The 12,913-nt window shown below is 44.8% G+C and overlaps 2 protein-coding genes across 6 annotated transcripts in view; both read right to left on the reverse strand.

Annotated features, from left to right (window-relative positions):
- The window catches only part of LOC119466292 (cuticle collagen 2-like), a 1,179,781-nt gene that overhangs the window by 1,050,004 nt on the left and 116,864 nt on the right, over window positions 1-12,913 (reverse strand). The gene's annotated exons all lie outside the window — the stretch shown is intronic.
- Window positions 1,962-12,913, reverse strand: part of LOC119466298 (uncharacterized PE-PGRS family protein PE_PGRS20-like) — a 289,395-nt gene continuing 278,443 nt past the window's right edge. For 2 of the 3 annotated variants that reach the window (XM_049656758.1, XM_037726781.2), the window contains exon 2: window positions 1,962-2,613. In XM_049656758.1, the coding sequence (XP_049512715.1) occupies window positions 2,180-2,613 (434 nt within the window). In that variant the 3' untranslated portion in view covers window positions 1,962-2,179. The remainder of the gene's footprint in view (window positions 2,614-12,913) is intronic. The other variant, XM_037726809.2, reaches the window with a different exon arrangement.

Here is a 12,913-nt window from a genome sequence, read left to right on the forward strand (position 1 = left end):
CGACCATGAGAGCACCAAGACGTAGGTGACTAGATAGATAGATACATAGATAGATAGATACTGTCAAATACCTGCAAATGTTCGCCAAGAAATGCTTCGAATTTAAAACAAATTTTGGCGATGATTAACCTAGCGGAAATGAATGAGGGTTCCCGTGAAGCAAGTAGAACGTCAACGTCATCCGACTCACCTTCTCCCAGACCGCGACAAATTTGCCGCAGGAAACTAATGGCACCTTTCGATGAGCAAAGGGATGACCTATATGCGTATTTGCTTCGGTTTGAGAGGACCACAGTCGGGCAAGGTTGGGAGAAGAGCAAGTGGGCCATCGCCCTGAGCCTGTGTTTAGTAGGGCAGGCTGTGAGTGTGTTTGGCAGGATTCCAGCAGAAGAATCGTTAGACTATGAGAAAGTTAAAAAAACTTTATTGCAAAGATCAAGTTTACCCCTGAAGGTTTTTGGGGAATGTTCACGCTATGCAAGCCAGAAGATTCTTAAATGGGAAAGCAGTTCGCATGACACCTGACAAACAATTTTGAGAGGTGGATAGAGCTGTCCGAAACGAAAAAAAGGCATATAAGGAGTTCTAGACAATGTTGTGGGTGAGAAATTTCTGGCCAGATGTAGCAATGGCTTGGCCATATTTCTGAAAAAGAGAAAACTACAGACTGTAGAGGAGATAGCAGAGGAAACAGACCAGTTTGTATAGGCGCAGGCACTAAGAAATTTAGGAAAGTGGGTTAGAGATGCTCCCACTTGAGAGGAAGATGAGCTGAGAGAGAAACCCCAAATGGATGGGCGCAGGGGAAAGCACAGATGTTTTCTCCGTAACCATCCCGGTCGTCAGGAAATTCATTGTCGTGCGGCACGTGATGAACAACTTGAACGGAAATATTGTGAAAGGTGTAACAAGAGCGGACACAAAACTGAGGAATGCAAACGCAGATCACGAGAAGTGCCAACGAGTATAGCCCCTAGTGAAACTCGCGAAGCTCGCAGGTCTGCAGAAAAGGAAAGATTAGAAGTCGTAAGTGCAGGCATTATCGAAAGTAAAGAGCGAGATATGCCAGTGGTAGAAGGTAAAGAAGGAAAGAAGGCTACTGTATGAAAAGACACGGGTGCGGACACTGTGCTTGTAAGGAGAAGTTGGTACCTCCAAAGAGCATGACAGGGCAGGTGAAACCAGTTAAGTTCGTGGACAGCTCGGTGAGATACCTCCCGGAGGCTAAGATCTGTATATTCACACCATACTATACAGGAATTGTCACAGCCAGGTACGTAGAAGAACCGCTGTATGACCTGATCTTAGGAAATACACCAGGACCGAGAGCAGTCGAGGACCCATAGTCGCTCGGTGAACCAATCTTGTCAAACAGATCTAGGAACTGTGACGACAGTAAGAGGGATAAAGAACAAGATGAGAACAGGCATACAGTAGTAAGGAAACTTGATGTATCCGCGGAAGAGCTGGGAAGGCAGCAGAGAGAGAATAGAACACTCAGGTACGTGATGCGGAGGATCGGCGGTAGATCTATTCGAGAAGGGGTCAGAGAAGGTGTGACATACGAGCTGAAAAAGGACCTGGTATATAGAAAATTTCGGAGTGAATGGAAACAACTGATGCAATTGATGCTTCTGATACAACATAGAAGAGTCCTAAACGAGAAGGGTCATGTTAACGGACACAGAAATGGAAGGCAGATAATTGCGGCACTAACCAAAACAATATTTTGGCCGGGAGTACACAGGGAGGTACATACCATATTTAATCGATTGTAATGCGACCACGATTGTAACGCGAGGGGTGACTTTTCAATGCGTTCATCACGAAAAGAAGAAAACCGCTAAAGTTACGCGACGGGTGACATTTTGTTGCGTCCAGTAAAAACAAAAAGAAGAAAGCCGCTAAAGTAACGCAAAACCACCGGATGTATGAAAAAGTTGTAGTTTCGCCAGAAAGGCGAAGCAGCAATTACGATAGCAAATTAGCAGAGAGCTATGCGGAGTAAGGATAGTAGTTTTATCGGCTGCGTAAACTTGGACACATTCGCTTACTAACAGAATGAACAAGCATGGTGTCAGCGCGCAGAAGCGAACATGAATAGATCACACTCGATAACTGCAGACCACTGTCAGAACGCTGCCTTGAGCAAACGCATTTGGTGTCGCAGCTAAAGGTTTCATCGCCTCCCGGGGCCTCCTGGGTGTCCGGCTTGTCCTGGGCGTCCGGGGGGGTTTCCGGCACCTCCAGCGCCTCCTACGCCTCCGATGCCTCCCTTGCCTCCGGCCCCTCCATCGCCTCCATCACCTCCATCACCTCCGTCGCCTCCTGGCGCTCCGCCGCTTCCTGGCGCTCCGGCGGCTCCTGCACCTCCTGTGCCTCCGTTGGCCCCGGAGCCTCCTGCGCCCCCGACGCCTCCTGAGCCCCCGGCACCTCCTGCGCTCCCGCCGAGTCCGGCGCCCCCGGCAGCTCCTGCGCCTCCTGTGCCTCCTATGCTTCCTGGGCCCCCGGCAGCTCCGCTGCCTCCGTGGCCTCCTGCACCTCCTGGGTTTCCTGGGGCTCCTGCGCTTCCGGCGCCTCCTGTCCCTCCTGTCCTTGCTGGGCTTCCTGGACCTTTTGCACGACAGATTTATCGCTTTTGCTCTCTGTCGTGCGTTCGCTCCCCGTGAAAGCATGCGTCCCTTGCACGCTTTCACGGGGAGCGAACGCACGGCAGAGAACCGTGCGTTCGCTCGCATTTCGCTCGATTAAAATTGCGTGCATCACTTCACTTTTTAGACAAATCAATTTCGGTATTCGATTGTAACGCGAGGATTAACTTCAGGTAGCAAAAATCTGGAAAAAACCTCGCGTTACAATCGAGGAAAAATGTGGTCGTTTTGTGAGCGAAAGTTTTAAGCGCCATGGAAGAGCCGGTAGTGATTTATTGCTTTGAACAGTGTGTAGTTCTTTTGTGAGCACTCATATAGTGCTCTAGAGGATGAACACCACCGAATGCGAGCAGTTGAGAGCAGTGTCTTAGCGCCGATGAGCAATAACGAAAGCAACTATTATGGAAGACACTACGAATGGTAATCTTGCAGTGACGAACTGTGTGTGTGTACGGGTGTGTGTGTGATCTTCTCTAAACATTTGATGTGCTTCTCTCATACATGAGTGTACAAAGAAACATACAGGCAGAAACTTGCATACACTTATAAACATGCCCGCACGCGCATAGAAAAGCAGACGCACCGAGTCACGTACACATATCATGCACATTCACACACCGAAATACTCACAGACACGCAAGCACGCCTACACGCACCGGCGCGAAAGCCCACGGGGAGAATACTCTGGCGCTATTTTTCGTGGAAATAATTAGCCGCACTCTCCGCGTTGGTCGTGAATACGCACATGTGCTTATTCATTGATACTTGTTGGTTTCGTTGTTTTTTTAGAATTCCCTTTCAGTGCCTGGAACTCGTTGCATGTAGCCAGAGCCGGCAGTAGCAGCACAGTGTTCCGGAAGTAGGCGGTTCACTCTCGCGTATGATGTATTCTACTTGCCTTTGTTACCCGCCGCGGATCAATCTTCTATTAGCGTCTGCATGGAAAGTGTGGACATTCGGACGCAAAAGTTGGAGTGAAAGTCCGTGATGAAGCACCAGCGTAGGTGCATTGCCTAATTAACAACGATAAGAGGATGAAATGAAAGTTCGTTTCCTTGTACAAAACAAAAAAAGCCCTTTAGCAAGGGATGTTTCCAACATAGTCTGTAATTGTTGCAAGATATATAACACACGCCTTCTTAATCAGGAAAGCTGCGAGGGCGGTATTCCGAAATTGCATTCGGGGATTTGAACGGCATATAATGGTAATATTCATCGATCACATGCGTGACATACGTTCACTTTTGTTGAATATGGCAGTGGCCATATTCAATATTTTTACGTGGTAGCAAAAAACATGTAATTTAAATTGTGATTAAAACGAAGCTCTTATTTAAAAACCGAAAAAGTTCGCCTAGAATGCTATACTCTGGATGAAAACGATCACAAATGAAACTATAAGTGCCGATCACACCTAGGATTGCAAACCGGCCCAAATTGATTGGGAAAGTCCCGACAGCTAAGTATATGTTCCGAGTCCCGACTTGACCCAACTGGCATGGCCAAACATCCCAACCTTTTCTTAGTGTTATGTATATATATATATATATATATATATATATATATATATATATATATATATATATGTGTATATATATATACATATATGTACAAATTCTTGCCCCGACTCCCCACCACCACCTGGCATCTCTGCCAGCGGACATATCGCGTACCTCTTTCTGTCAACCAATAGCCACGCATGGTGAATCATCACCCACTTGCTTCACTCCTGTCGCAAGACCTTTGATTGCTCCTTGGTGCCAAATATCAACCTGACTATACTTGGCATCCAGACACAAGCAGAGCTATCATCGCCAGCTCTTAAACAGCTCGCCTTACTTCTGCTGAACGAGAAATACCAGGACTCTGCCCATATATACACCGACGGATGCGTCCTGCCAGACAGTTCTACCGCGGAAGTTGTCATACCAACGATGGGCACAACTATTAAATTCAAGACGTCTCACGTCACAGCATCGACTGCAGCAGAGCTCGCAGCACTTTGTACGCACTCCAATGAATTAGTGATCAAGTGGCACACAAATTGATAATGTTCTGCGACTCAAAGGCAGCTCTGTGGTCTCTACAATCACCTTTGTGCCGCTGTCCAGACGAGCAGCTAGCTGGTTTTTGAGATTGCCTAATCAATACACAATGTGACTGAGATAGGGCGAGAATTATCTTTTCGTTGGCTTCCCCGTCACTGTAGAATTATCGGCAAAGAACGGGCCGATCAAGCTGCCCGCACAGCTCATACAGAAGATCACCAACAGCCCATACCACTTTCTCGGACTGACGCTGCACGGAAGCTCCGCGTGCTTGCTCGCCAACGCACAAGGTCACAATGAAATGAATCGCAATTCAAGCATGCTCGCTTATATTCTCTGTAACCAAACCTAAGCCTTCTAGTACCATCAAGGCTTCGCCGAAGAGACGCCATCCTTTTGCGCCGATTATGGTTGGGCGTTGCGTTTACCAACGCCTATGTGTTCCGCATACGAATGGCCGACAGCGCAGCCTGTGACAACTGCGGCAATGAATAATCGATTGTACATATTTTGTGCGACCGCCCGCCGTACAGCGCGCAGAGACATTCTCTTACCAACGCGTTCAAACAATTCGACGACCGGCCTCTGTCGGAAGAAAAAATTCTCCACCACATACTGCACTTAACGCCACAGAAGAAGGCCGTACAAGCGCTTCTGCGCTTCTTGCGAGCCACCGGCCTATGTGACCGACTGTGATTAGAACGCTATTCCGGTGTGTGTGATTTTTTTTAGTGCGAAGCATTTCTTGGTGAACATTCGCCACTTTGTCAGTATCTACCTTTCTATCTATCTATCTATCTAGCCGCCTACATCTGGGTGCTCACATTGTCGTATCGTTAACTTGATGTTTACCAAAGTTAGCATAGTATGACGAGAGTGTATGACGAATATAAATGATAGGTTATGATATGAATATCACATGTGTGTCATGGTAAGTCAAGAAATAGCTGCCGACGTCTTGGTGCTCTCATGGTCGTTTCTTTAACTTGATGGGTACCAAAATTGGCATAGTATGACAACAGTGTATGACGAACATAAATGATACGTCATGATATGAATTTCATAAAATTCGTGTCATTAAGGTCATGAAACCGCCGCCTAAAATGACACTGACTCCGCGAAAAAAATATTAACTCTTAAAAAACACTGAAATGGGTTCGGACGTGGGTACTAAGGGAAGAAAACATTAAAGGATGGTGGTAGAAGTCATAGTCATGACCATGACTCAGCAAAAAATTTGACAGGCGTAGGCGGCTAGATAGATAGATAGATAGATAGATAGATAGATACTGTCAAAGTGGCAATTGTTTGCCAAGAAATGCTTCACAATGAAAAGGAATAACACTGAAAAACCACTGAAATGAGTTCTCACGTACTTAGTAAGTGAAGGAAACACCAAAGTGGGCTGGCAGAAGCCATAGTCATGACCATGACTCGGAAAAAATTACTAACCTCAGCAAGAAAACATAAACACTAAGAGCACCACTGAAACGTATTCTGACGTGTGTATGAAGTGAAGAAAACACTAAAGAATGATGGTAGAAGTCAAAGTCGTGAGCCTGACAAGAACAAAATGAGAATGACTCAGCAAAACAAATTAAAACACAAGAACCACTGAAGTGGGTTCAGAAGTGGGAACTAAGTATATGAAACACTAAAGCATAATGGTAGAACTCATAGTCGTGAGCATGACTCCGCCAAAATGAAAATGTCAAAGCGCAAAAGTTTAACACACAAAAACCCCTGAAAGGGGTTCGCACGTGGGTATTAAGTGAAGGAAACGCTAAAGGATTGTGGTAGAAGTCATAGTCATGGCCATGACTCCACAGGAATAACAATGACTAAGCGAAAAAAGATTAACACTCAAAACCCGATGGAATGGGTTCGGAGGTGGTACTATGTGAAGGAAAAGGCTAAAGATTGATGGTCGAAGTCATAGTCATGAGCATGACTATGGCTTTCGCCTTGAGGTCTCTTGAGCCTAGCCAAAGGAACTCCTCAAGACTCATGAAATGAATTTCATTACATGCTTTTAAAGTACATCGTGAAACAGCCGCCTACATCTACGTCTACGCCTACGTTTTGTTAACTTGGTAGGTACCAAAATTGGCATAGTATGACAGGAGTGCCTGACGAACATAAGTGATAGGTCATGACACAAATGTCATGACATGCGTGTCATATAGGTCATGACAATGACTCCGCGAAAAATATTAACACTCACAAGCCAATGAAATGGGTTCGGACGTGGGTACTGAGCGAAGGAAACACAAGAGGATGCTGGTAGAAGCCATAGTCATGAGCATGACTCAGTGTTAATGACAATGGCTCAGCGAAAAAAGATGAACACTCAATAGCCACTGAAATGGCTTTTGACGTGGATACTAAGTGAAGGAAACACTAAAGGATGTTGGTAGATGTCATAGTCGTCATGACCATGAATAAGCAAAAATGGCAATGACTCAGCGAAAAAACATTAACACTCAAAAACCACTGAAATGGCTTCGGACGTCGGTACTATGAGAAGGAAACAATAAGGGACGCTGGTAGAAGTAATAGTCATGAGCATGACTAGCAAAAATGACAATGACTCAGCAAACAAATATTAACACTCAAAAGCCATTGAAATGTGTTCTGACGTTGGTCAATAAGTGAAGGAAACATTAAAGGATGATGGTAGAAGTCATAGGCATGACCATGACTCAGCCAAAAAGGAATAACAGTAAAAAACCACTGAAATTGGTTCGGACGTGGCTACTGAGGGAAGGAAACACTAAGGGATCGTGGTAGAAGACATATTCATGAACATGACTCAGAGAAAATGACAATGACTAAGCAAAAAAGAGTAACAATTCAAAACCCCTGGAGTGGGGTCGAACGTGGGCACTAAGTGAAGGAAACACTAAAGGGTGATGGTAGAAGTCATAATCCTGGGTATGAATCAGCAAAAATGGCAATGACTGAGCGAAAAAAGTTTAATACTCAAAAACCAATGAAATGGGTTTCCTTCACTAAGTGAAGGAAACACTAAACGATTCTGGTAGAAGTCAAAGTCATGACCATCGCTAAGCAAAAATGAGAATGACTCACCCAAAAAAGATTAATACTCGAATACCAATGGAATGGGTTCGGATGTGGTGTTAAGTGAAGGAAAAGGTTAAAGGTTGATGGTCGAAGTCATACTCATGAGCATGACTAAGGCTTTCTCGCCTTAAGGTCTCTTAGGTGTACCTAAAGGGACTCCTGAGGACTCATGACATGAATATCATGAGATGCGTGTCATGTAGGTTATGAAAGAGCCGCCTACGTCTTGGTGCTCTCATGGTCGTTTCGTTAACATGGTAGGCTGCCCGCACACTGCTTCGCATAACACCGATTCCCACTGGGCATGGGATCTGCCGGCTTTTTAAATGTGAGAGTGCTGAAGTCTTTTGCTTAAGCTCAAGATCTGAGCGGTCTGAGAACAACCCTTGAAAGCACTGAAAGAAATTATTGGAAAGAAGGTAACCTTGCCCGAAAACCCATGTTATCAGCACAAAGATGCAATTGGAAGACTAATTCTTGAGCGATTTGTGTTCACACATCCCCGCATCTATCTGTGATGGCTTATTACTCCTTAAAAAGCAGCTGAGTGTTATGCTAGCAAGACTGTAGCAGGTACGAGCGTGCAGTAGGGCAAGCACATTTCAACCAGATACCCTCGCTGAGGCTTTATTGAGTGAAATAATTAGTGCTTACTTATGTAAATAAATTGCGTTTTAGTGTTGAAAACAGTTATCAGTGCATTTTTATTCTTCAGTAGGCACCTGAAGTGCTGGTAGCTTATTCACGCGACGTCTTGTAACTTTGTCCTCGTTTCATAAATATGCAGGTAAAACCACGAGAAGCAAGATTCAAGCTTAAAATTTCATCCAACTGTACAATTCCAGTAATATTCTTGGACGATTACCAGTGAAATCAGTAAATAAAAAGGGAGTAACCTCACAAAAAAATCGTGCCACCTTCAGGTTGCGATATACGCGAAAAGTGTCGGACCTCTTTTGAAACGAGCACTCTATGCAAGCAAACTGTTTACCAGATGGTAAAGCCGAAAATCGGCATTTAAATCGCGTTGGTATCACCATTAGCACGCCCGCCGCCCTGTCTTTCTCCACGATGGTTAATTTGCAGCCGCCACACGACCAGCGCCTAAGTATGGTGGCTAGAAGGGGCAGCGTGACGGGCGGGAGCGAAGAGGTGCAAAGGATTGCAATGCAACATGGCGGCCGGCTCAGGTGACGCTGCGCGCATTGGGAGCGCGCTTAGCGGAGTGGCTATGATACAGTGGTTAGAATTCTAGCCAGTGTAGCTATGATGCGGCCGTCGGCTGTAATTTCGCGTTTTCTGCGACACACGCAGATGTTGCGTGTTAAAGTTCGCATATAAGGTGCACCTCAGTGATTTTATTTATTTGCCAAGTTATCCAGGCGTGATCTGATGCACTAAATTCAGCGCAGCGATAATCTAGAGCGGCTATTATTTGGCATGTCATTAACCGTTTTCCAAGTCAGCATAAAATATTATTTCATGCTGCGCGTCGTATTCTTTGTATTTTGGTCATACCCGGCGCTTAATTTTTAAAAGCACGCTGCAGTTTCCGCTGAAACTTCTTCCAGTTGAATGCCCGGAACTCGGAAAATTTCCGAAGAGTGGTCTGCATCCATACATTACGAACTGAATCGTGTGCTTCACAAGGGTGCAGCAAGATAACGGTGTGCCTTTACTCTGGCGGTACTGCACGCTACCGCGAAACATAAAAAGCCAGCAACCGCTTGTCGCCATTAATAATAATAATAATAATAATAATAATAATAATAATAATAATAATAATAATAATAATAATAATAATAATAATAATAATAAAGTTGGACGCATCCAGCTGCTTTTGCAGAAACATTTTGCCCCCATTTTCATACCTCGGTTCACCACCAGGCAGAAAATCACATTCGCGATGTGGTTAGCCGTTAATTACTCTATAAAATTAGGTTCCAGCGCGGCTTTTTAGTGTCAACGTATGTTTACAGTGCAAGAATAATCACAAAGAACACAGTAGAAAAAAGTGCGTTGTGACTTTATTCGGCGCAAGTCATGCACAGCATGGACCAGAGCGTTTAGTCATCTGTAATTGCATCTGCAACTGCACTTTTTCCAACGTGTAGATTGCACTCGTCTCAACTTACTAGCGCCTTCTCAGCTTAAGGCGCTTCTGTTTTTTCCCTCTGTAGAGCTCTATTTTTTAGAGTGATTTAGTGTAAAAATGCAAGTGTGTCAGCACAAAAAACTGAACTATTTGTGCTGTTAGTTCTTTGCAATGGTTTTGACATACAACTTGATAAAGTTTTGCAGTGTTCAGAAACAACATAAAACCATTTATGCTGAAAGCCTGCACCTTTTCAGTAGAAAAAAAAGTAAACGCTTCCTCTAACATCATTACAAGCACGGCCAAGTTATCCCTAGTGCACAACAAACCTCTAATGTCGAAATGATTAATAAGCTCATTGTGTTCATTGTCCGCTACTTCTTGCATTTTTGTGGCTAGTGTTGATGCACACATGCCACGAAAACTTTTCCTTTTAAACTTTCAAGCTACATAACCAGCTACGTAAAAAGACATATGGCTGCCACTTGTTTCTACTATTTAGCTGAAGGCATGCGTGTTACCATATGCAGCACACTCTCACTTTGGCAGTATCTCACATATTCGGTGGGTTCATACCTGTTGACGTCAAGACTAAGTAGGCCAGGACAAGCTCGAAAACTTCTTTGGCATAATAAGGCAATTTTCAGGTACTAATGACCCTCCAAGCCCAGGGCAATTTCTGATAAAAGTAAATTGTCCAAGTTTTTAGAACCTCGTGCGACCCCAAAATCTGCAAACTGCCCGGCACAGGTTGTCAATGCTCTGCCCCACGCTTCGTCAGCTGGCACAAAAAACAGTGCTGTAGTTGGCATACAAGACATTGTCGGGGATAAGCTAGAGGTCGGAAACATTGATGGTGCTGCCTCTGCCATTCAATCTGCTTTAAGCAAGGACCACAGCACTGGCAGCAGTACTTTTGCTTACAAACCCACCTCCGCATTTTTTTTTTTTTTGAAGCTTGTTCCTGTTCGTCGAAAAACACAAGAAATTTCTCAAGTTGTGCAGCTTCTTCCGATCATTTTCTGAGTCCACGTTTTGAGTGCCTGGACGTCATTATAGCTATAGGCCGGCTCAGGCGTCTCACAAGATGTTCTGTCGCACAAACTGAATTTGAGCACTTATGTACATCTCCTCTAAACGGAAACATGCCTTTGCGCACTTCTTCCCTGAAAAGTGTGAAGGTGAAATTTACTTTCATTTGCTTTCATATACACAGCAACCAAGCGCGTTCACTAAACGCGCGCGCCGAGAGATGGTTGCTAGAAGGGGAGGTGGGAACAACGCAGCCTTCGGTTAGCGCGGCGCGTGATGCAGTGAATCATAATGCCGAGTGGTGGCCACGCGTCGAAGTTTAGGAGTCATGACGTCGACGTCGATGGAGTCATGACGTCAGTGGTTTACAGGGTGGTGATGCAGATTATAAAGGACGGACTGCAGGCATGGGTGGAGGGCGAGGAGGTGCTAGGGGAACTACAAAATGGGTTCCGGAAACAAAGAAGCTTAGAAGAGAATTTGTTCTCATTGACGCAGTGTATTGAAATAGCAGAAAAGCAACACAGGCCCCTATATGGCTCGGTATTTCTGGATATCAAGGGAGCCTATGACAGTGTAATCCAAAAGAACTTGCGGGACATACTGGGCACTCTATATGTGGAAGATGGAGTAAGTAATCTTTTAAAAGATATCTATAAAAGTAACAACGTGCTTATAAAATGGGAAAACAAGGTATCTGCGCCTATAGAGATAGAGCAGGGGCTTAGGCAGGGGTGCCCTCTGTCACCTGTGTTGCTCAAGCTGTATTTACAAGGACTAGAGAAAAAATTAGAGAGGAGCGGACTTGGCTTCAACCTATCCTTTTTCAAGCAAGGAGAATTGATTAAAAATTCATTACCAGGACTGATGTACGCGGATGAGATTGTACTTATGGCTGACAGTAAGGAAGAATTGCAGGGATTAATGGACATTTGTTGTAAAGAGGGAGATAGCTTAGGTTTGAAGTTTAGTAAAGAAAAATCGGCAGTCATGATTTTTAATGATAATCAGGGCAGCGAGCATAGGATACAGGAGGTTACGCTGGAGGTAGTGGATAAGTACAAACATCTTGGAGTGTGGATAAACAATAGGGCTGAGTACCTAATGGAACATGAAAAATATGCAACGGCTAAAGGTATCGGGAATGCAGCTGTGATTAAAAATAGGGCACTGTGGAATTAAAATAGATACGAAGTGGTGAGAGGGATTTGGAAAGGGGTTATGATCCTTAGTTTTACTTTCGGCAATGCGGTCCTGTGCATGAGATCAGAGGTTCGAGCAAGGCTGGAAGTTAAGCAGCGAGGGGTAGGTAGGCTTGCTTTGGGAGCACACGGAAATACATCAAATCAGGGGTTACAGGGTGACATGGGATGGACGTCATTCGGGGGCAGGGAACCTAGCGGCAAGATAGAATTTGAGGAGCGATTGAGAGAAATGGCAGAAAATCAGTGGGCAAGGAGAGTTTTCAGTAATCTGTACATGGGAAATGTTGACACAAAATGGAGGAAGCTGACCAGAAAATTGCCAATCAAATATTTGGACTGCAGGAGGGGTGCAAACCAGGAAACAGCGGTTAAGAAAAAGGTTAAGGAAACAGGGGTCTATGGAGGACAGGGATGCAGACGAAAGCAGCACTAGGCACATACAGAACTTTCAAGCAAGAAATTGCCAAAAAAATATCTATGATAATTCTAGGGGAAGCTCTTTGTTGTTCGAAGCCAGGACGGGAGTATTGCGGACTAAGATGTACCGAGTCAAGTACCAAGGTATAAACACGTTTTGCGGTGCGTGTGGAGAGGAAGAGGAAACGGCTGAACACCTCGTACTTTTCTGTCAAGGGCTTAACCCTACAGTGCAAAACAACGGGGCTGATTTTTTCAAAGCATTGGAGCTAAGGGATAGTGGAGGCAAAATAGACTTTAAGCGGGTAGAAATAACCAAACGGAGGGTATCTGATTGGTGGCTAAATCAAGCCAGGGGTGAAATTTCACCAACCACAAAGT

Source organism: Dermacentor silvarum, chromosome 10 (assembly GCF_013339745.2).
Source record: "Dermacentor silvarum isolate Dsil-2018 chromosome 10, BIME_Dsil_1.4, whole genome shotgun sequence".
NCBI lineage: Eukaryota > Metazoa > Arthropoda > Arachnida > Ixodida > Ixodidae > Dermacentor > Dermacentor silvarum.